Genomic DNA, 24,916 nt, shown 5'->3' on the forward strand with positions numbered 1-24,916 from the left:
TATCAGAACTGAACGCTGCTAAAGGTTCTTCTCCATGTAACCGCTATTCTCTTCTTGCCTTTTTCCAGAAAGCGTTCCAACTTGTCAGCTTCTCAGACGTGTCCGCGTCACAAACCATCTGGCAGGTCAGGTCGTGGATTCCATTCAAAAGCCAGCTTGAGATAAAAGGAAACGCCGCGTTGACACTTGTTTTTTCTTTCAAGCAGAAATAAACACGCGCACATTGCCTCAGAAACCAGGACCACGTTTGTTCTTTCTTGAAGGAACAGCAGAGCCTCTTGATTTACAAGGACACGCAGCGCTCCGTTCAATGTCCACCAGCCACGCATTGGCAGGAGCTATAAGTTCACCCCACCTTCACTCTGGCACACAAACTCCCACCGCAGGGCTCTTTGACATTTGGGCTCCCGACCAATGGGCTGGTAAAAGGCACATGGGCATTTCTTTAAAGGCAGGCCAGGTGCTCATAAGTGCTGCTCCCACAAACTCTCCCTCCAGTTGGCCCCGGGGTTCCCTCTAATAATAGACAAACAAACCTGGAGCCGAACAAGAACGCTCCATAATGTTTGGTTACGGCCGAAGTAACTTCACCTGGAATGGAACCCTAAGAGAGCTGGAGGGCCGCCGGCCGCCCTGCTTCACAGGTAGGCAGCGACTGGGTTCATTCTGTCTCTGTGTGCTTCCAAACATCAGGGTCAGTCAGACACAGTCAGACACTCCACTGGGCGGCAGCAGTTGAAGGATCCTTTGAGGATTCATTGTCTTTTATGTGAAATAATAAAGAGAAACACAAGTACTAATTGTGTTTTTGCTGTTTGGAGCCACAGAAGCCTTTAACATGAGTCATCTTTGTAATGGAATCATCATCACTCAAACATGTTGCTGCCGTGAGTGACAAGATGTGAAGAATTAAAAAAAAGGCTATTTTAGAAGAGTTATGAGAGGGGGCACAGATCTAGAGTCAGTCAGGGTGTGTGTGTGTGTGTGTGTAAGAGCCTCAGAACGAAAACCCATGGCTGTTGGTCCCGTCACCACTTGTCTGGTGCATAACAATGAACACACAATTTTTCATTTAATCCAATAATGGAAACATTACTTTTCAACTTTTCTCCAGTAGAAAAAGACAAATGTAAAGTACAGTGTACCCCCCCCCCCCCCCCCCCGGCTCTGTGGCCGAAACAGCAATGGGTGCGATTTGATTTGATGATTACACATCGGCAGAGCGGCTCGGCTCAAAGTCTTAGTGCTGCATTCGGCAGGAGAACCAGACGCACATCAGAAGCCTATAAAATAGTTATTGGTCATTGCCACCAGATCCTGCTGATGATGCTGATCACAACCAAACCCACGGCTGATAGACCTACAGGGCCATCTGTAATAGAACAAGCGGTTCATTTAGTAAATGCTGGTCCATTTGGAGTGATGTAGACCACAAAGCAGGGATGCTTCCGGTCCACATTCTGTCACTCCGCCGCATTCCAAATAAGGAAATTGCAAAAAAAAAGACGACAAGGCAGCGATCATAATCCAAGATGGCGACGCTGCAATGACCAAAGTCTGGCTTCAAAATGAGACAGAGGGATAGAGCCTTTGAGCTGTGCCCAACTTTTGTTAGTCTGTATTTCCCATGTCTGCATGTTTTGCAAGGAGCAACACTGTGTACAACATTTCTGCTAAATACTGGTTTGGTTTTCAGTATTTGAATTACGGGGCGTTTCTAGAACTTCTGATTGCTGGACGTTCACATTTGTGACGGTTTACTGTCTTTTGGTTACGTGGCTGTTTCCACTGTGTATTCATGCAGCACATGTTATGTACAGTACAAGTTGTGTGTCAGAAGGGGTTTAGGTTTGGCGCCATTGCTTAACTGCTGTATCACGTTAAGCTGCTATAAGCAGACCTCTGAGAAGTAGAGCACATCTTGTTTCAGCTTCTTTCTCACTTTGGCCCCCGGTCATCCGCTTATTAACTACCAGAGACAGTTTCTTCTGATGTTTATCCTCCTTTGCACACTCAGAGCAACATACGTTTCACTTATGTGCTTGCAATAAATGTTTGTTCAAAAATGTTAAAAGATGTGAAATTCTGCCAAACAGACTGAGTGCCAACTGTAAACCGATACTAAACCAGAAGTATTTACTAATATGAATATGAGACGAGTCACACTGGAGGATCACTTTGGTGTTCTTCGGTCTAAAATGTAAAAGAGAATCCATTACATCAGCACTTTGCATGTTTCCTTGTTCCCTTTCCGCTTGGCGTCGTCTGCAGCCAGAGACACAAGAAAGAAGCTGTTGCCAAAGCCTCACAAGGTCATTGGTTTTCAAAGTTCTCTTTTTGTGACCTTTAACATTCTGTTAAATCCTAAGTGTTTAGTATAATCTGTAATAGGACGCAGCAGTCAACCCAAGCTGGCCTTTCCACCTTTAGATGTATCCTCTGTATCAACATACCTCGTAAAACATTTTTATTAGCGTGCAGTCTTCTTTTAACCTGCTGTTGGTAGCATTTGTTGGTGTGCGGTGGAAAAGTGTGAATCCATTGTGAGGACGATGCATAACGCCAGGCAAACGTCTTACGCTCCAACAGAAGCCTTTAAAGCGGCTATAAACAACATTTTTATGATGCCAATGCACTGAATGGCTAAATGAAAAGTGGGCTGTTTATAGGGATGAAGCTACAGAGAATTATCACCCAGATCCACAGCTCCCGACAGCGTGATGGAGCAGCAGAGCCAGTTGAGTTCATTATTGCGAGGTGCCATAGAGTCATGCTGCAGCAGGCGTTACAGGCATTGGGCAGGTTAGAGACCAGCTGGACAGACACAGTAGAACATTTAGCAGAGAAACGGATTTTCCTCAGGAGTTGGTGGAGCTAAAAGAATATTGGACTGTAAGGATTATGTTTATTGCCTGATGCTATTCAGTAGGTGGAAACAGTCAAATGATTACGGCCGAGTTCACCATATCAACAAAGACGAGTGACACAGGTGGACATCGTAACTCGACTGATCTATTACCTTCTGTGCGCACGTGGTCCTCACTGGTGGATCTTTTACTCGTGTCCCCACAATGGGCTCCCATATAATCTATTGGTATTAATAGTACACTGAATGCTTTGAAGAATGAGGCTTTTTGAAGGAAATCAACAACTTAAAGCACGTATCCTGTCTACTGAGCAGCGGAGGGTTGCAAAAAGAAGTCTTCTCACTGGATTTATTACTTCAGTAAACATTGTGAACATAGATTTATAGTCTCAATCGCTAGTTTCAATTCTTCTTCATCGTGGCATGATATTCATTTTGTATGTTGTGGTGCATTTTAGAGTCGCTGCCACTACCAATGCACTATACAGGGTCTCTACTTCACTACTACCAATTGTACATATGGTGTTCCAACCAGTATTCACTGGTTATATTCAACTCTGCATCTTTGACAAATTTACCGCAAACATCCAACAATGAACACAAATGAACACCTGGCATTAACATTGGGGGATCCAATCCCAAATGGGCAGGTCCAAGCACTGGCAAGATGCAGTCAAGACACATTGAGGTCTCATTGAAATCCAGACCGTTGACGGACAGAGCTGGCTTTGCCGACAACTGAGATACACATTTCAAGCGTGAAACAAACGGTCCACTTTTACCCTGCGGTCAAACCTCGGCCTGCACGTCGAATCAGTAACAGAAGGTTGAAAGGTTTCCCATTCTGCTGTAGACGACGGGGAGAGCGCCCAAGTTAACAACTAATGAGGTTCCATTATAAAGAATACTTTCTCCAGGTGTCTATGGCAACTACACTGCTGCAGTTACACAATTATTGGATTTTGATAAAAAGAATAAAATAAGTGTTCTTATTCCTGTTGAGCAGCCGTAAAGGAACCGGAATGCAATTTGTGTCGAGTTAAAAAAAGTAAATGATGATCTTTAAAGCAACGCTCGATGGTGGTGACTGACGGGAAGCAGAGACACTCTATACAGAGGTCCACAACAGCTGGGGGCTTGTTTTACCGTGACCCCTCAGGAACCCCTTCAGTGTCACGCAGGGAAACCAACCCTTTGAATAACAGGGTCTGAAGCATGAAGGGGACTGTCACGGTTTGGGTTCCCGTCCCGCTTTATTTTGTAGTTTCCTGCCTCTTGTGTCCCTGGGTTAACTTCACTTCCTGCCTTGTCCTGTCGTCCCCTGTGATTGTCTGTCTGATTGTCTGCACCTTCCCAGTGTCTTTAAGCCGTGTGTGTCTCTTGTTGCATCATTGAATGTCCTTCGTGCTGGTGAATGTCTTGCCTGTGAGGTCCTGGTTCGTGTCTGCGTTTTTTCCCTCCTGGTGTTTTTGGATTTTGGATTTTTTAGAATGACCTTTTGTTTTCAACACTCTGCGTTTGAGTCCTGCCTCTGCCGACCCGATCGTGACATCTCTTAGACTCTATTCGTGCAGTTTACATGAATATATTTTAAAGCAGGAACACCCCATAAAGAAAACTGTGTCCTTATACTATATATTTAAATATATACGTATACACATTTATATTGTATTGAATGTTGTGTAACGAACCTCTTTGTTGACCTCGAATACTTTTTTCACTTTCCGAGGCTTCGTACCTTCAGCCTGGACAGGTCTCCTATAAAGAGATGTTTTATATTATCACGGCAGTGTGTTACTGTACTTAAATTATCTGAACTATCTGTACACTCAGCAGCCTCCGCTTAACAGTGCCAGTATCTACTTTCAAAAAAAGTAAAGCGCCAAACTTTGCTTGGTAGGATTTAGTCATCACCTTGTTGGTCACATGCTCATACAGATGCTGCAGGTGCTACATGTCAAAGTTAGTCTACATCATTGCACTTTAAACCAAGGACTCCCTGAGAGAAGGAACCTTGTTTAGGTCTGAAATAGCAGCAGAGGTCCCGAAGGCATCAGGGAAATAGCTCAACGAAACAGCTGAAGCAAGAAGCCGGGTCTTTCCTCACATTGAGGAAACTGGAACTGCGTCAGTGTGTGTCGATGTGCTGAGCCGGGGAAGTGTGTGTATAATTCCACACGCAGATTAGTGTCTATCCGTCCTCCAGGGAAGGACATTGTTCTGTTTCAGTGGGTGTGTTTGATGCTTGTGTGTGTGTGTGTGTGACCTTATGAGAAGAGCACACTGTAAAGTTCATGTGGACTGAAAAGCTGTCCATGAGCTCACTGGCTGAAGGTTCGGATTAAGTATGGGTATAATCAGAGTGTCCTTCAGCCTGACCTGCTGTCCACTGTGTCCTCTCTCTCTGTCTCCGCGTGCTGATGAGGGGACTGATAGTTTTGAGTTTGTCTCCACACTGCGATGCCACAGCAGAAGAACCAACAATAATATAGTTGTATAGTTTATCAGAATCTGTGTAATTGAATAATAGAACAGATAACAGTGTATTTCTAGACTTCAGGGACAATGTCGCACTCTGGTGGTGGAATTTCATTAAATTCAACAGTAACATGAACACGAGGTAGAGCGCTGTGAGCAATACTTGGTTGATATCATGTTCCTGAATAATACAAATATGTCTACTTCAACGTCACATTTTCTCACAACGATGCAGCTGGAACGTTGGCCCATAAAGCGGAGTACGCTTCAGGCTTCCTGGGTTTACTACCAGAGCCACGTCACTACTCCATATCCCAGATACTCTGTGTTCACTAACTAACGGCTGACAACGACAACATCAACTATCTGGAGGCGTCTCAATGGCAGTTCACCAGCCCTTAGATACGTGTAACCTGGTACAAAATGCATTTAGACATCAGGCATAACAATCTAACTTAAAAAATATATCGTTATATATAATATAATATGTTTTGTTTGTGTTTAATTGGTTTAATTGACACAAGCAGCCAATCCATGTCCATTGTAGGGGAGAGGGCGGGGCTTAGGCGTATGGGTCAGGTTCAATGTTATCAGCGAAACATGAACAGTGTAGCAGAGCGATGCTGTTCATATCTTAAGGGCTGACGATACAGGAGGTAAATACTAAATACCTGCTATACTGTGACTAAACGTGTAAAACAAGTTGAGTCCCATTAGCATAAGGACACTAGCCATTAGCTTCATACTGTTAGCTGTGCCGTTCCGTTAGTGTGAATTCACTTGTTGAGTCGAGTTGTTGCTAGGTTGCCCTAAAGTAGACCAAAGTGGACTTGTTGAGTTATCTGACTCAGGAGATGGATGTTTGGGACTGTAAGAGACTTTGGACCACAAAGAAGAACGGATTCCCGGATACTCCGCTCTGAATATTGTCGGATTTGTTGTTGACGTGTAATAACTGCCCAACTGTTTTTGTTAAATGCCTTGTGTGATGTGTTGACGTCCAGTACAAGAATGTTCTGGTGAGAGCTGGTTAAAAGAGGTAACACACCATTCAAATACAAGATAAAAGGACTTTTTACTCCTTAATTCTATTGGAGACACCACCAGTTATATTAGTTGTCAAGATAAGGGAACGTCAACTGTAAGACAAATGGTATTAGTGTAGAAGAACAAACCTGATTCCTATACTACTATCTAGCTTCATGGGACGGGTGTCCCAGACCTCCTGTCCCCACCTCCAATGAGAAGAACTGGACTGGAGACACGGAATTGACCGACAACAAATAATGTTCCTCCCTTCTGGTGTCATGATCACCCATGAAACGGATCCTCCTCCATGTTTCCCTTTTGGCCTCAAGGTTTTGTACAAATGTTTAAGGTGGACAGTTGCCACGTCACAGTGGTACAGACATCAGAACCCTTATTGGTTGTATTTTGTGTCCTGCAGCTGCCAAGCCGGCCTTGTCAAGGTCCTTTTTATAGTGGCGGCCTTCTCAACACTGCGGCACAAATGTTTTGTGAAGCGCTTTATCCTGGAGGGATAGAGTTACACGTGCACACGCACGCACCTACGCACAGCTGCCAACACACTTATCTATGTTCTTAGACAGTGGTCTGCATCGCAAGCTAGGGCTGTCAGAATGACTCAAAAAGGACGTTCGAATATTCGCTTTAAAAAACACACATATTGGAATATCTGGTTGCGTATTAGACGCGTAAATAACAGGACAAATTAATACGACGAGACATAACTACCTGTACAGGTAATTTATTTAAGTTTAAACCTATTTAACAACATATTACCTGCACAAAAATAAGTAAATTAACTAACGGCCAAGACCGCAGACCTCCTACTCGTCTTTGTGCGACGAGTCTTCGTCCACCCTCTAGTTAAATACTCCCAGTCAGTGGAAGTTGGCCATATACAGTCAGTAGTCAGGCACCCACCCGCTAAGCAGACGGTCACTCTGCCGTTTTTACTTTTTTTAAAAATTCGAATATTAATTTTCACATTCACAAGCAAAGTCCCACGCAAAACAACGACACTTGTACTTTACGACAAGAAGCCATCGGGATTTTCAATTTGTGGACGATTTGATGACACAAAGAGTGAAGATACGCACAAACCCAAACTGTACAAACTGTGAATATACTTGCACGGGACAGTGGCACACACGCGCACCCTCACTGGCACTGGGAAGTATTGTGAAGTCAGGGGGAGTCTCCATGTCACTGTGCCTCCCCCTCTCTGCGGGGGAGAGACGTAAGAGAGATGCGTTGAGTGTGCAGAGGGGTGAGGACGCGCTTTGGATTTGCTCCGTCTCTGTCCACACCGGATTAATGATCTCCACCTGTCTGATTTGTCGTCCTTCGGCCGGTTAACTTGCTGCCTGTCCGTTCATCTGTCTGTTTATGTCTCCGTCTGTCTGTTTGTCTCTCGTGTCTTTCTGTTGGTTTAACAGTTTAGTTCATAGGGTAAAGGAACAATCAATCCATCTTTAAATAACAGTTTGTTCATCTTTCCGTCTGTTCTTCTGTCCATTAAACAGTTTGTTTGTGTCCGTCTGTTGGCTGCAGAGCGAAGCCGGCCGAGTATGACAGCCCCCCCGAGCTCCTCCAGCGGCTTAGAGGTTCTCCTCTCCACCCTGCAGGTAGGAACGGCTTTACACAACAAATGAGGGCATCATCTCTTTGCACATATTGACCACTACAGGAATTCTGATCGCCGGTTCTTTCTTACATGAAAGGTCATAAAGCCACGAGGTGTTTGAGTCGATGTCAGAGTGTGAAATGAGGCAGCACAGGCATCACTGTACGCCATGTGCATCAGCCATGAATCCCCAGTACATTCATGCTGATGGTTCACAGTGTGTGAGGGAAAAATACATTGTGCTGAAAAATGCTGAAGCATTGAATGGGACTGCAGTACCGTTCATCAGTGCTACATGTGATCATATGATTGGAACATGCCAGGAGTCATGACAACGTTGAATCAATAGAGAGGAACATACGTGTCAACCGTGCATTTTCCAGTGACGGCTTCATGAAATGAGTACGTACACACACGTTGTTCCCATTGATCAGACAAATTCTTCAGGCTATATGAGCAATTATATTACTGGTAGATGAAATCCAGCGTCCTGATTGGTTGAGAGTGAGTCACAGGGTGGCCTTATTCAGCGATAATGTACAGTACAATGTACATTGACCCGGGCGTTCTGTATCAATGTGCACTCAAAGTAACGGTTAGATTTTGCGCGACCGTTAGTTGTCATTTTAGCTTTTAGCTCGGTGGCGATCGGCGAAAAAAGACCAGAAATCCCACAAATGATCAGTTTGATCAGTTTGGGGCAATGCGAGCTTTTGCAACCGGACAATTAAGGTGGACGTCATGAGTGATGTGAATGAATGAGATGCTGAGGGAGCCGATGCTCAGCTGTGTCCTGACTACATTGGTTATCAATGACTGCAAACTCTAAAATGTAATGAAGTTGTGGCTAGAAGCTAAAAACACAAAGAATACGTAAAGTTGGAATTCTCAACAACTATTTTCAGCAATGTACCGTAGACCGAATGTAATATTATTCACTTCAGTGAACATTCAGATGAAATAAGTTTGATTACTGTTGACAGACAGCGTCAGCATCATTTCTCTAACCCATTATTTTATATTCAGCCTGCTCTATTTAGCTAGAAGTGTTTAACAGCGTTTCCGTGTATCAAACACAAACTGGCTGACAAGCGCGTGATATCAAATCCCTCTTCCTGCGTATGAAGTCAACGTCATGGCGGACGTAAATGACTTCACCAGCTCCCAGATCGCAGAGCGCACTTCAGTTTTGTGATCAATATGTACTTTTTTTCAATATAAACTTCCATCTGCAAAGGATATGGCCTTTCCTTTAAGTTAGGTTGAGGGAACAAAAGTAGTGTGTTAGGTCTAAGCATCAAAAGGAGGACATCTGAACAACAAAGAGGACACTCTTGCCCACCCCTGACCACCTCCAGTGTCTCCACCATCAATAGACCATAGACAGGGGTCACTTCGCTGTATGTCGTGATGTTGTATTAAAGCTATATGTATGCCGGTGTTGGGTACATGCATATCACACCTCATACAATAAGCAGAAATGGGCAACTATAGTCCCCATTGTTATATCATCATTATCGCTATTTATCGTGCATCGAGGCACAATCATTCCCTCAGATCGGTCCAAGTTCAGTTAAGTCTTGTCAGGGAGCTGCATGGCGGGGAAGGTAGGACTCAGACGCAGAGTTTTCAAAAAGAAAAGGGACTTTAATTGTAAAAAAGGTTTTCAAAAGCAAAAGGCCAAGGGGCAATAAACGAAGACAGGAACCAGGAACGAGAAAGAGGACGAGGACGAGGACGGGGACAGGGACTTCCATACAGTGAACAATGACGCGACAAGTGACAACAGACACACACGGCTTAAATACACGAGGGAGGTGCAGGTGATTGGACACAGCTGGGAACAATCATGACATGACAGACAATCACAGGGGAAGACAGGACAAGGCAGGAAGTGACATGACCAGGGAGAACAGAGGCAAGAAACTACAAAATAAAACCAGACATTAACCCAAAGTCTGGTTTTAATCTCCAGCACCATGTTCTGCTTTCTCCAGATCAACAACTACACACTCCGCACCGTATGTGGTCTCGACAAAATATTGTTACGCATCGACAGCTGTCATTTATTGTGCCGACGCCTCCCCGCCAGGCCCCGTCCCTTATGAGCTGACAAAGGGTTTTGTTTCAATCACTTTGTACAGCTTTCTACAGAAATAAAGGCAGATGAAGCAGACCCTGATTTGACAGAAATGTCCTAAAATTGCATCACACGTTGTGGATCTGTTTTCCACCTCATATTTTTACCATATTATAATGCATTGTAGATATAAATGCTGTTGCAGGGAGAAAGGTTCCCTACAAAGTAAACATCTACCAATATCACGTTAAACTCACAGCATTGTGGCGTAGCTCCTTCTACTGATTTATTTTACACATTCATAGTTTTAGGATTTAGCACCAGTGCCGATAAAATCTGTTAATGAATCCAACGGCCAACAGCCAGGATCTATTTTCCAGCGCGCTCACAAACTCAACATACTCCCATGCACAAAATAAAGATAGTACATCTCAAATACTTTTTATATGATGGCAGTTTAGGAGTGATACTGGAGCTGCTCTCCGGTCGGTCCAACATAATCTAAACTCTTCAAATACTGATGCTCGGACAGTGACCGTCTGCTTCCAACTGTTGGACTTCCACTTGTTACATGCTTAGTATCTCTTGAAAAAATAAACTTCCACCGTAGATTTAATTTAAACGTTTACCTACACAACAAAAGCACTTTATTTGTTTTAGGAAAAATCATGATTCATGTTACAATAAGCACGTTGAAATAGATTTATTTGTTACAAAACTCGAGTTAAGCACCTACGTTATGTAACCACCCTACATTTGCTGCAACCGCCTGTAATATAAATGGGTTTAATTGGAGTTAAAGCCTGGTGTATCTCAAAGATACTCTTCTTAGTTCATAAAAAAACATCCCTTGTGTTAAACAAATACTCGATGTAAGTGAAAACGTGAAGCTTACAACAGACAGCTACCAGTGACCCCGACTGGAGATGGTGATATGGAACAATAAGAACGCGCTGAATGTTACTGGAACACATGAGCTTTAAAGACAAGAGGTAGATAAGTTGAGTCATATGTTCATGTATCATTGAGGTGAATAGGTTGTAGCTTCCTTTCCCAAAGTTAATACTGAATCCTGATTACGCATATAAAGTTACTGCAATCAACACGAATGACGAATGGGGAGTTGCAAAAAGATGTCTGGGGTATCAAGTCTTTGAATGATCTTTTCCTGGTATGGCTTGATGAAACCAGCCCGATACGCCATTTGGATGCTTTCACATACACATGTGAGGACGTCATGCCAAAGCAAACCCAAAGGTTGGGTAGGTAGCAGGGTGCTACAGGAGGTCAATAGGTATCTTTGACATAACTTGCTCCATAATCACAGATGCAGTTACCAACGGTCTCTCATTACAGTAACTCAACACAACTCTGCACTGTTTGTCCCTATTTAAACAAGCAGCTAGTTGGCCACCCAGCAGGCCGTCCTCATTCAACACACACACTCTAATGAGGGGATGTTTAGCCAACCCAACAGATTTCTTTCAGAGCAGCATAATTTAATCAGTCACATATACCCGTGCACCTCCGGTCAAGGACACCAATTTTAGCATTTGTATGGGAAATCCCTCATGGTAGGACAACTTGTACAATAAATCAGGTGATGAAAACCTATCTCTAAAGCCTCTTACGAATATGTTTGTTGTGGGAAATGGCCAAGAATCTATTTTCGCGCCTTCACACTCACACAGGCCTGAAGCGTCCCATCGTGATAGATACTCATCATCGGGGTCACTTTCAATCTTTATGTATGTGCCTTTCTGCAGAATAAGGTTGGGCATCATTTTTAATTGATGTGTTTGGTATTTTGCATTCATGGTATATTTTCTGTTTTGATATTTTGGTCTCTGCAGAATGCGGGAGATGTGGAGAGCACTATAAATATCCTCAATGTCCTGGATGAACTTCTGTCTGCTGGTAAGCTTAGCTAGCATTTTCCACCACTCAAGTTTATTTGACATGGCAGTGTTGTGTAGGACAGTGCTGTTTTTGAGCCCTCCATTGACGTTAAGAAATGAGCAGTGTGTTAGTCTTTTATCTGTCTCAGACAGTCGATGTTCGACTGGCATTCACCAGCTTTCTGACAATAGAAAATGGTGGAAAAACATATTGCATATAGAACAGTGCTTGGTTTTACCTGCACCCCAACTAAACCCCTCTGCTGTGAACAGAAACAACCTTGAGTTAGAACTGAAAGTCAACACTAGGCCTCAATGTCTAAAGTGAAAGTTTCATTTCCAATCCAATGTGCTTACGGAGCCAAAAAAACAGTGTCAGTCTTAATACCACTGATAAACAACCGCCTATATCCTTTTTCTAAATACAACGTCTGGACAACAAAGCATTAGTTTTCTTTGCAGCTGTTTTGTTTGAGTGGAATTCTCTCTTGGTTCAGGTACAGATCGTCGGATCCACTACATGATCACCAAAGGTTGCAGCGAGGCCTTGCTCACTGCACTGGTGAACACCGGCCGCAGCTTCAGCCCCAACTTCCATCTCCTGCTGCCGCTGCTGCACCTTCTGGCTAAAATTGGACACAGAGGTAAGGATGGATGAAAATATGAAGACTAAAATGTTTTTGATGATGGAATAAAACCCAAATGTTTGAAACACTTTGACCAAACTTAAGTTACCTCAGAATTGCGTTTCTTATAGGAGTGTCCCTAATTTCTACTGTTGCCAGGCTATCAAACCCTTCACTGTTGGTAGCTACTGAGCTCCGCTCCACCTGGGCATGAAATCATTTCTTTTTTACTGTGACAAAATTCTGAAAAAAAAGTAAATGGCTCCACACCAAGCACATGTGCTGTCTGCATCTCTAAATAATATTCATTCATTCAAATATCATGACACAATTTAATTCAATCAGCATGGAAGTCTGTAAGACATACAACAACTGAAGTCGTCCCCCTGTCTCTTAGTAGCTATAGTAGCATCCTTTATCAAGAATATGTCAAACTGCATGACCACTGATTTTTGACAAATTGTATACACATCCATTCCCTCCACCTTTTCCCCAGAGGCCCCTAAAGGGCAGTTATCAAACCACCCCTAAAAAGGCTAGACTGCAACAATGACAAATTATAGGCCACTATTCAACTTCCCCCTTTTCAGTAAAATCATTAAATAATCTCCTCCACTGAGGCGTTTAACAAAAGAACAAATAAACAAATGGATGTGCCCAAATTGTCTTCCATTAAACAAAGATACAACTGAATTGTTTTTTAGGCCAAGGACGAACAAATGAAAGTCAATGCTTCAGAGGTCAAGTCTAAATGGCCCTACACACGTCAGCGCCGTGATATGGGGATTTCAAATCCAATAATTTAGGTCCACTTTCATTTTTCACAAATAGAATAGAAGAGCTGCTAACAATGCCACCTAGTTTGGGGAGTCCAAGTCTCTATAAAACCGGATTCTTCTGTGTCGCTGGAGAGCAGCATGGATCACCAAGACATCATTTAGAGGGTGAAAAATGCTTTTATTTAAGCTCAAACCAATAACATACTATGAAATGACTGCAATCATATTGGTAAAAGTCCAGCAAAAAGAGGATCTATTACAAAATTATTAAGAGTTCGACACCAGGTAAAAAAACTGGGGGGTTTCGTCAGGGTCCAGCTGGTTCTCTGGCTCTCCACCTTCATGGACACCACCGCCCGTCGTTTCCACGCCTCCCGTTCATCTGTGGTTGCTTATCCTGGTGCTCGTTCCTTTCGGTCCGTGCTTCCTGCTCCTATTCTACCCTGCTCAGAGGGCTGGGCGGTGTACTGGTATGAGATCTCCTTTTTCACGCACCGTTCATGCCACAACAACTGATGTTGCTCTTCGGCAGGCGGGAGAATTTATAAGCAAATGATTTGAACGGCATGAGCTACTTGTCTTACGTGTGTTGAGTCATGGTTATAACTTATAACGACAATGAATAACCTGTAGGTTTAAATGAGCCTCTCCAGGTGCAGGAGACCAGTGACTGCAATCTACTTTAACCAGGTTAAAATAGTGTCCAATATACACCTGGTAAAATTGTTGGTTACAAAAGCATGAAAATAAAACAAACCATGCTAAAACAATAATTCACAGCAACAACGAAATCTACACAGAAATATGGCTGTGCTGATGACATATAGACAATTACAATATCAACCTATTATCGCTTGAAGAATATATCCAGGATTAGAGGACTTGTGTCTCAATAGGATTTGGAAAACGTTTTTGTCACAACTCACATCAATAAGTGGAAGATCGATCTACACTGAGCTCCTAAAATACATGATATGCTCCCCTGATTCTCTGCCGTTCATCTTGACTTCATGAATACAGTGAATGTTTGTCTCTGCAGATCGGCGTATAGGTGTGAAGGCAGAGGATGCCGGAGCGGCGCTGCTGACTCTCAATCTGCTCAGACAAAACATCAAATATGCCAGGAGGGCTGCTGCCTGTCTCTGGGTGATCCAAGTATTTTCTTCATCAGGTAGACACGAAGACTTTTCCCAGATTGGGACACAGCTCTTGTCCACAACTGGAGAAACCTTCCACAATTGACAAATCTTTAATCTGATATCTGCCCTCCAAAAAGGTGGCTAAAGCTCAGAACATTGACACACTCATGTCTGTACTTCTGTCTTTGAATGGAATACGTTCCCTAGACCTGTTCTACCACAAGGTTCAATCTGACCCAAACACGTCTCAATGCCTCTGAAGAAGTGACGTGTCCTTATTTGTGAACAATGTCCTCACTCTGTGGTTGACATCTTGTTCCTCACTATGTAGCAAGTACAGGAGCCCAAACCCTCACGTGATTTATAGTTCACTATAACCCTGCATGCATTCCTCTCATTCCTCTTCCACTGTCCTTGTTGGTTATGCTGTATGATACATTGAAAGAGGTGTCAACAGAACCTGCACCGGCATCGGATCCCCACAGCAGAGTCGTGTTCACCCACTAGATGTCAGCAGCAACCAAACAAACACACAAACTGGATGTATTAAAAACCCAGTGGCAAAATATGAATCATTTTCAGCCGTGTGTGCTTTGAATCTCCTCACCATCCTTACTTCATGAGCAACGAGTTAAGGAAGAAATATCTTTCAACAACCATATGAGTCCATAAAACCCTCCAAAGCAAATAGCAGCTTAATACCAGTAAACATTGATTATTAACTGATTCGATGAATATAAATCATTTAAATATGAGCATTACACTATTATTTCTGTCATGGTTACCTTCTGGGGCATTTTCTCTGCAGTTTCTACAGCAAACCTAATTGGAGAAAACCATGGATTGGAAACCGTCTATCGACTCATCCCCCACTTTACCACCAAACATCTGCACGCCATCAAGTACGTATATCGCCAGGTTTTCTGTGTTTGACACCGATACTAGTAACTAAAAGACCCTGTGTCCTTATTACACTTTGCGTTTGTATGCTTCACGTTTATTAAACTTTTTTAGTACATTTTCTTCTGGTCATCTATATGTGGCGGAAGCACGATACACATATTGCAGTCAAAAGAATACGGTGGGCATCTCAACCCAGTCTTATTTATTTATGGTAAATTCAACACCCTTTTTACAAAATGAACCTGCTAAAACCACACAGTTTGTACAATTTGCTAACTCGTGCATTAGTCCAAATGCACAATTTCAAATGCACAAGCAGCATTTTGCTCCAATACACAAAAGTTACCAGAGTTACCAGGTAACGGTTATATGACTTTGCATGCAGGCCGCTTGGACAGAAATGAACCACTATGGAAGTCCAGGGTCACTCTCTGTGCATGGAGATTCACTGCTTCTAACTGGCAGGAGTAGTTTACAGGGAAACATAATAACATGATTATTTTCTTGGTCTCTACACATCATGTTTCCCCCTGATCTCGTACGTAGACTGCAGCTCTTACTCAAGTCAGCGTTCTTCTCCCCTTGGCTCGTATACGCCTCCCTCCCATTTGTCTCTGTCAGAAGTGATGGCATTTGGCTCACATAGCTGCATCCTCCAGTATACCCAGTGGGGACATGCCAAGAGCTTCAGGAGTACGGGCCTCTCTCCGCTGGCTCCGACCCAGGCATACCTGCTACTGATGAACATGAAACTCCCCGGCGGCGTGAGGGAATCGGATGCTCTGACACAAATTTATAGCCCTCAGGGTGAATCTTCTGTATCGTTCCCATGCAGAAGCCAGCTGTTAATTGTCGTAACACAATTAGAAGACTCTGGGATTCCAGATTTCAAAGCTGCCTGGTACTTTGGATAATTTGTTAGAATTGGCAGCTGTGAACGTCTGTGATGCGAGTGGAGCAACGAGGAAGGAGATATGCTATTTCCCCCACGAGTGAGCGGCAGTTAGACACGTCTGTCACAGTGATTTATCCAAATCTAGCTACGCTATGCCAACCCTTAGATATGCCGCTTGGCTGCAGTGCACACTTTTAAAGCAGTAAAAGTCAGTCAGTCACTTGTACAACTACATCTGTCCATACATTCTCACTTGTCAACAGCACTTCCCCTCCGTTGGACAGCTAGTAACTCATAATCTACAGTGGGGAGTATTTGATACACTGCCGATTTCGCAGGTTTTCTCACTTACAAAAATAATACATCAAGAATTCATGCCCACTGTATGATAAAATCTATTTGCTGTGCACGTGTCCCTCTCATTTGCACTCTATTGTATCGTGTACAATTTGCATGTTGAAGTGTGTAAATTAAAATGCCTACGAGACCAACTGCCCCCCTCTGTTTGTTTTCCAGGGCAGCAGTCGATGCCTTCGCTGCTCTGCTGTGTACAAGTAAGTGTGTCATCAGCCGCCAGCTGATCATCACCATCTCACCACACAAGCAGACCCACACCCTTTGTCCGGGGCCCGGCGGTGCCTGTTTGAGGCCAATTCTTCTACACACACACACACACACACACACACACACACACACACACACACACACACACACACACACACACACACACACACACACACACACACCAATGGCACCGGCACATTTTCTCCTTGGATTCTAACCCCCCAAAACAGCGTTTGTACACAACTCCCATGATGCAAACCGGCATTTGAGAAGCGCCGCGGACGGCAGCGGAAGCGGCGGATTTCATTTGCGTGTTGTGACTCCATTCAGCCACGGAACAAGAAACATGTAAAGCGCTTTTCTTTTCTTTATTTTGCAAATATTGAGCAAATGAAACGCTTAAACAGGAGCTCCGGACCTAATGTTTCTCTCCTTGAAGCACTTTGAAATACCTGTTATAGATCCTGCCTCTTTTTGGATTGTTGAAGGGAAAATAACCGTTGTCTTTCTTTCCATTGACTTGTTCATCCAGCAGTTTAAGACACTCGGTACGGTACATTAAGAGTGCGGTTTGACGCGACTGATGGAAGCGATGACTCGACCCCTCGGTGGTCGCTGACCGTCTCAAAGCCTTTTCACACCCTGCTGTGAAGTACAGGGGCCCGTGTCCCCTTTGCTGTGTGCAGGAGGAAGAGACGCCTCAGCAGGTCAAATAGTCAAACAATCGCCAACAGGTCAGAGGACGTCTTACATGTCCACAGGTCTCAGGGCTCTTTGATGTCCACACTGGTACGACCGTGCTCATCTTTGCTCTCCTTTCCTCTTTTCCTGTGTCCTTTCCTCCCTTTGTATCGGATCATGTATCCTCTCCCCCTTTGTCCCTTTCCTCTCTCCTGTTCAATCCTTTTCATATTATCTTTTCCTGCTCCTCCTTTCCTCTCACCTCCCCTCATCTTTCCCACCGTCCCTTTCATCAGTTTCTCCCCTAATAAGTTCTTCCCTCTCCTTTCATTTTCCTGACATCCATACATTTAGTATTCTCCTTTCCTCTCTCCTCTCCTTTGGTCCTCTTCTCCTTTCCCTCTGTCCCTTTTGTGTCCTCGCTCCCTTTTTTTCAGTCCTCCTCTGGACGGCAGACCTCTAGTGAGGGGCAATAGATGGAGAAGCATGTCCTCTGTTCTCACGAGTCTTGTGTGCAAACTTCTGCTGTGAGGGAAGTGCTCCTCTCCCCCCGTCTGCAGAACGCCTCCCTGTACTGCTTCAGGTTTCCCTGCAGGGGGCACTAACGCACCGTGTCTCCGGTTGTGGGGCATTTACAGGCTGAGCAGCTGACTGATGTCATGGTGTGTGCGTGTGTGTGCACATTTTACTGTTTATGCTCATTTAGTCTCACAGTGTATGTAAACACACACATCTCCATATTGTCTTTTGGTTTTGCACACGACCCCCCCACAGGCCTCTTTCTCTCTGCAAGGCTGGAGCCTGACGTTGGTTAGCGCGCCGCTGAGGCTGCGAGGAATTTTGATGTTCTTTGATATCATCAGATCAGCACAAAAGTCGGTTTCTTCAGTTCCTCGGAGCAGGACACACAAGCCGAATTCTGCCCTTTAGATTTTCACATTTCTTCACATGAATTTAAACAATGCATTATGCTGAAATAGAACTGTTGTTTCTGTTCCAAACTAATCACTTCAGGTTTGGTTGTTAAGCCTCCCGCTTTTTCACGTCAGTTTGGGCGACTTGTGTGAATCGTGCAGATCCAAAGAGTTCTGTTTTTTAAGGGGGGCCCGGGGGTCTGTTTATAATGTGATCAACAGTAACATTTACGCAGATGACCAACAATAATGTCGTGCTCTCAAGTGTCTCGCATTGAGCGTGACAGTCACTCACTTCGGTCTTTAGTCAAAAGTTTGACACTTTCTTATTAAGTTGCTAAATGTCTCTTTTTGAGTCGTCCTTGTTTTTATCTTTTGGATAAAAAATGAAACGGTGCAGTATGTGGAGCGCAATGGAAACACGTATGCTTATTCATACATGTAGGGGCAATAAAGCCCATTCTGACTCAGAAAATGAACCTCTCACAGCATCAGAGCAGTGAAGTGTGACCCCGGGGACTTTGGGAATAAGACGCTTTACTCGTCCCTCCCGCTGTCTTTTCTTGTTGTTTTTTCTTTTCCTGTTGTGTACACAGTTTGTGGCTGTAATCCTTGTGAGAGGCTCGCTGACACATTGGGTTCACTCCTCCAGAGGCCGCCAGAAAGGTTCAGAAGGCTCCGAGCTTCTTTTCATGATCTGTGCAAATCTGTCAAAGTGCCAATTTGCACAGAACATCAAGGGCAACGCATCCGCTCATAAACCCGAACGCGGCACAGAGCCCCTCTCAGCGTTTGCCTTTCATCCGTCATGCAGTGTTTGGAGTGAACATAAAGGCAACAATGTTGCTACGATCGAGTCGTACTTGTAGATTTGAACTATGTTTTGGGTCCCGGCGACCCTCCTGTACTCTGAAAGCTGTTTCTCTCCCTGATCCCAAACTGTTCTGGGAGCTCGTTTAATCGAACACTCGTCCTCTGATGACGTTTATTAGACGTAGACGTAGTTTGTCGAGGATTGGTTTGACTTCTGATTGTACAGGAAACTGGAAAATTCGCTTTGCTCTTGGTGTGAACGCAGCATTAGAGATTAAATAGCTCCAGATGCTTGTCTCTTATTTGAACTCCAAAGACACTAAATGCTCCACACAACATTTTGCGTTCTTTAAAGTAGATATATGATCCTAATCTTCAGGTTTGTACTAGTAGTTCGGGCTTCTTTTTTACAACACGCTTTAATATTCCAAAAACATTTTCTGATGCTGTATAAATGTACCCGCACTCACCCTTCGCATGAAAAGCTGTCCTTTAGTCCCTCGCTTGTTGGACAGGACGCTACCAAGGCGTAGTCCGCTCCCTTCACAGTGTGTATTCACTTCATGAAAGTTCATTTGAACCTTTGTGTTGCCCCAAAATGTTTCATTCAGCGCTCTGGTGTTTCCCCTCCACCCTCTCAGGTCACTTATGGTTCGTGATTCTAACTCAAGGCTTCAAAATGGCCGTCGACAACCCGAGGGGTGACATGACGCTGAACACCATCACTTTTTATATTACATCACGTGTCATTTAGCTGACGCTTTTATCCAAAGCGACTTACAATAAGTGCATTTCAACCATAGTGTACAAACTCAGAAGAACAAGAACAAATTTCCTCAAATAAGCCAATTTACAACTTGCTATAGATGAGTGATGTTACAAGTACCATTTAAGTGCTGAGGTGTGTCTTTAGTCTGAAGATGTGAAGGCTCTCTGTGGTCCTGATGTCTTCACAGACCTCCTTCCACCATTTAGGAGCAAGACAGCAAAGAGTGGAGATCTAGTCGAGTGTTTTGCTCTCAGTGAGGCGGAACAAGCAGTTTATCACATGCAGAGCAGAGAGGTCAGAGGTCGGGATGTCAGGTTGGACCAGGTCCTGGATGTAAGCTGGACCCCATCCATTCACAGCATGGTACGTGAGCACCATGTCTAGAACTGGATGAGCCACCGGTACCAGTGAAGAGAGCGGCATTTGTACTGTGTAAGCACTAAAAGGAGTTCATGTTTTGTACAGACTGGCATTGACATTTAAATACATACCAATGGACAATGAAGAGTAGACAGTTAACAAAACATGTGCTTTTCTGTGGCCTGCGGAAACATACTCAGTGCTGCAGACATGGAACTGTAGTTACAGAGAGATACAGAACGCAGAGCAGCATTAGTTATTGCCACAGCTCTATCTGAGCTGTGTACAGTTTTTATGTTGTGAGGTATTCATGCGTGGGTCAGACAGGGTTCATACGGTCATGGAAAACCTGGAAAAGTCATGGAATTTTAAAGTGGTCATTTCCGGGCCTGGAAAAGTCATAGTGAAAAAAATACTGAAAGTTTTGGAAAAGTCATGGAAAAGATACGTTTGAAATAATTCATATGGTTTTAAAGAGAGGCTCTTAAAATATGAGCAGGGCGCTCTCATACTCGCAGCGCAAATAATTCGCACTGCCGTTGTGTGAACGTACCTTAACTGAAACGTTTGGTGGCCTTAAAACAGTAGCTCAGGAATCATCCACTGTGCAGGGAAGTGTAGATTTAACCGTCGTTGGCTACATAAGGAAAAGTGCATGTCATGAATTACAACAAACAAAGACCCGTAAGTAGATACATTAGGCAGAACATTAGATATTTCAAATATGGGAGAGTGGCATTAACAAGCCGTGCTAAAAGGAAGCAGATATCCTGCTAGCGAAGCTACTACACCAACCCCATCAGAGGGCGACTGCTAGCGAAGCTGCTACACCAACCCCATCAGAGGGCGACTGCTAGCGAAGCTACTACACCAACCCCATCAGAGGGCGACTGCTAGCGAAGCTACTACAGAAACCCCATCAGAGGGCGACTGCTAGCGAAGCTACTACACCAACCCCATCAGAGGGAGACTGCTAGCGAAGCTACTACACCAACCCCATCAGAGGGCGACTGCTAGCGAAGCTACTACAGAAACCCCATCAGAGGGCGGCTGCTAGCGAAGCTACTACAGAAACCCCATCAGAGGGCGACTGCTAGCGAAGCTACTACAGAAACCCCATCAGAGGGCGACTGCTAGCGAAGCTACTACACCAACCCCATCAGAGGGCGACTGCTAGCGAAGCTACTACAGAAACCCCATCAGAGGGCAACTGCTAGCGAAGCTACTACAGAAATCCTTCGGCAACTGAGGGTCCTAGCCGGACTTCAATCCGGAGCTGGTGTCACAAGGGGACATATAGTGGGTCACGTGGGGCTGAGACTATAGAGGCCAAGGTTAACAAGAAAAGGACGGCAAGGGAAGCTGCAGGACATGAGGAGGGTCTAGCTGGAGCACAGTAGGGCATGGTGGGATTTCAGCAGATCCCAAAGTAAAAGATAGGATAGGTGAGGGGCCAAGGTTGACCGAAGACAAGGACAGGTTGTGGTCGTGTAAGTCTGCAGACAAGATAGGGGTGGTCATAGCAGACCGCAGAACAGGACAGTCAGGGTCAAGGGAGACCGCAGAATACTTAGTTGCGGAGGGCTCCCTCACAGAACAACTTAACCGGGTTCGCTCAGGCCGGTGTCCTTGACTGATCCGCTTCGCCCGCTGAACAGAACTCCGTCGCTTGACGGGTCCAGCTCAGACCGGGCAACTAGCTATTATCTAGAGTGACCGATCGCGGGACCACAAAATGGAAAGGTAGTCAGCTTAACTGGTCCCGTGAGACCGCGAAACAGAGTGTTGTCAGCTTGACGGGTCCATACGGACATCTTTTTTGGGAAATTGATGTGGTCCTGTGAGACCAGGAAGACACATTAAGCCAGGTAACGTTAAACCTAGGAAACACAGACACGTTAAACCAGGTCACGTCCACCTAGGAAATTAGATTTTCTAAGGGAGACTGTAAGGAACTACGACTACTGAAGTGACTTTTCAACATAGCCAGAAGGGAATACACCACCGCCACCAGTTATATGCATGCTTATCAGCTCTTTTACAGCTTCAAGGATCTTGCTTTGAGAGTCCAGTCTTATGGTCAGGCCGGAGGTGGAACGTCACAGCAGATGACGCCCACCATGACGGCCCTATCGGCTGCCGGCTTGTCACTGGGATGCCTTGGTTAGCTGCTGCAGCTCTAGCAGTTTTTCTAGGTTGAGAATAATGGGGGAAGTGGATCCAGTTGTTCCACATGGAGATATTGTGGCATAGATTTAAAACCAGCACGGCAGCAATCAGTGCGAGTCACCACTCAAGGCAAGCGCCTCCGTATTGGCCGTGTGTAGGACCACCTCTAGCAGAGCTGCCAGTACGGGCCACAGTCCGGAGTAGCATGGGCAGCGATAGGACGTCTGGAGACGGGAATTTGCAGAGACAGTTAGCAACCTGCCACAGTGATGTGACGCTAGGGCGAGTGTTCAGAGAACTCAGGAAGGGAACATCTAACTCGACTGCTGGTGCACAACCTGCGAAGATAGGGTAGGTAAAACGCAGAACACTAGCAAAGATGCAGCAGCCATCAGCAAATGCCTTGCGACTGCCGTAGCCAAGAAAATCACCACTCTGTTCATGACCCCAGTTTTAAGAGATATGCTGACTCTTGCTTCCCCATATCCATGAGGCGTGACGGGTCCGCTATAAGGTCGCGTTAGGCTAGAAATAAATGGTGTTAGCTCAACTGGTCACGTTAGCCCGCAATATCTCCATTGAAGTCAGCTGGACTGGTCACGTGAGACCACAAACCTAAATGGATCCCAGGTTGGTGGGTCAACTGACAGACCTACTTCTTGGAACTGCAAACGGGTCATGTTAGACCAGATTATTTTAGGAGTCTACCACTCTGCGTGCTACTACACCTGATGCTCGCCGGGCTGCTCGCCGGCTCTGATTGTTGAGCTAATTCCTCTGCATTCGATTGACGTCCAATCGGACCTTCAGAGTTTACGGCAACACCGATGCAATTGGTTTGCGGTAACGACACCCACGTCTGGTTAGTTGGTACTACCCACCCCCGCCCCTAATCAGCTCGCTGTGCGCCCCCAGGGAGAGAGGAGGCCCCCAGGGAACGGCACAGCCTGTCCAGTCTTCCTGACTGAATTTTAATACATTCTGTCACCCTGTAGATATGCTCTCGTGCCTCATGCAGCTCTTCTGTGTTGCACCTGCTGCATTCAAGACGTCAATACATTGAGACACACAAAGAGCGTCAATCCAACATGAATGCTTCCAATATATGTTACATATATTTCCTGCACAGTGAGCATAAATTAAATGATTAATATTCCCAAAATTCCAATGAAGTAATACATCTTTCGGCTCTTACAGAGACTGTACGTATACTGTAAACTGTTAACCCTTCATATATTGTCCATAATTTGAAGTAAAAAAAGAAAGAAAAAAAGTATTGGTTCAGGAACCGGTATGTTTTAATAGTTTCGTTTGGGGGAAAAAACCCAAACGATACTCATCCATAGTGGATCATTGTAAACATAAAAAAACTGACTTTCTTGGTGCCTAATTGAAAAAGTTGGAAATCCATTGGTCAAGTTGTGTTGCCAAACGGACAGACGTAGCTCGGACTCCAGATCTGTAAGCAGCCTTGAGTTTGCTCAGCCCATGTCCCTTTCCTTTTTCTGTCTCCCCCCACAGAGGCTAACGTTTGCTCGGTGGTATCCAAGGGTTACGTCGCTGGCCTCTTGCGGCTTTACGAGGACTGGCACGCCAAAGCAGTCCAACACGGTGCCGTGGCGATCTGCCACTCACTGCTGCGCTGCCTCCATAAGGTCACTCACAGTACTGCGGGCAGACAGGCGTTCGTATCCGAGGGAGGGATCCGACTACTGTACGGAACGACACAGGTAAAGTTCCAATCATCCTTTTTTACTTCCCACTTCTCTTTGTAAGTGGTTGAATTGATTAATTCTGCATGTTTGGAAAACACATCAATGAAGCTATTTGTTCCATCCTATGACTAGCAGTTCTTGAATCAGCAGGGTTTTATTAATAAACATCCTGTCCCACAATGCAACACAAAGTAGAAATGAAGCTGGACAAAAGTGTAATTATCGGAGGTTCGATCTTATTGCACTAAGAAAAGGATTTGCTGGATGTCTCTCCTGTTACTACATCACATTAATCCTCTTTACATTCTGTTGACTGTCTTTGTCTCTCTGCAGACATGTTTGCTGAGTAAAGACCTGGAGTCTCTCGTGGAACCCTCTGTGCAACTGATGAGAAAGTGTCTTACTAAAACACCTCTTCCACTGACCTCCGACCGGTCTGCGTACTCCTTCCCCATGCCAGGAAGGGCGCACGCTGTGCCTGCTATGGACGCCGAACCAGGTACAGTATTCACAACCTTTTGATCGCTGGATGATAAATATATAAATTCATGGTAAGCTGGAACCAGACAAGCGGACTGATCACACGGCAACTGAAAGTTTTGTTGAAATAATTAAGG

General features: G+C 44.7%; 1 protein-coding gene across 9 annotated transcripts in view; it reads left to right on the plus strand.

Annotated features, from left to right (window-relative positions):
• Positions 1-206: 206 nt before the first annotated feature.
• LOC120809651 (cytosolic carboxypeptidase 4) overlaps positions 207-24,916 on the plus strand; it is a 77,068-nt gene continuing 52,358 nt past the window's right edge. For 4 of the 9 annotated variants that reach the window (XM_040163620.2, XM_040163621.2, XM_078081957.1 and 1 more), the window contains exons 1-9: positions 207-644; positions 7,922-7,995; positions 11,928-11,991; positions 12,470-12,616; positions 14,417-14,548; positions 15,325-15,418; positions 16,831-16,868; positions 24,106-24,314; positions 24,633-24,798. In XM_040163620.2, coding sequence (XP_040019554.2) covers positions 563-644; positions 7,922-7,995; positions 11,928-11,991; positions 12,470-12,616; positions 14,417-14,548; positions 15,325-15,418; positions 16,831-16,868; positions 24,106-24,314; positions 24,633-24,798 — 1,006 coding nt within the window. In that variant the 5' untranslated portion in view covers positions 207-562. Of the gene's footprint in view, positions 645-7,555; positions 7,820-7,921; positions 7,996-11,927; positions 11,992-12,469; positions 12,617-14,416; positions 14,549-15,324; positions 15,419-16,830; positions 16,869-24,105; positions 24,315-24,632; positions 24,799-24,916 lie in introns of those variants that run through there. The other 5 variants (XM_078081959.1, XM_078081961.1, XM_040163622.2 and 2 more) reach the window with 4 other exon arrangements.

This window comes from Gasterosteus aculeatus, chromosome X, assembly GCF_964276395.1.
Source record: "Gasterosteus aculeatus chromosome X, fGasAcu3.hap1.1, whole genome shotgun sequence".
Classification (NCBI taxonomy): Eukaryota; Metazoa; Chordata; class Actinopteri; order Perciformes; family Gasterosteidae; genus Gasterosteus; species Gasterosteus aculeatus.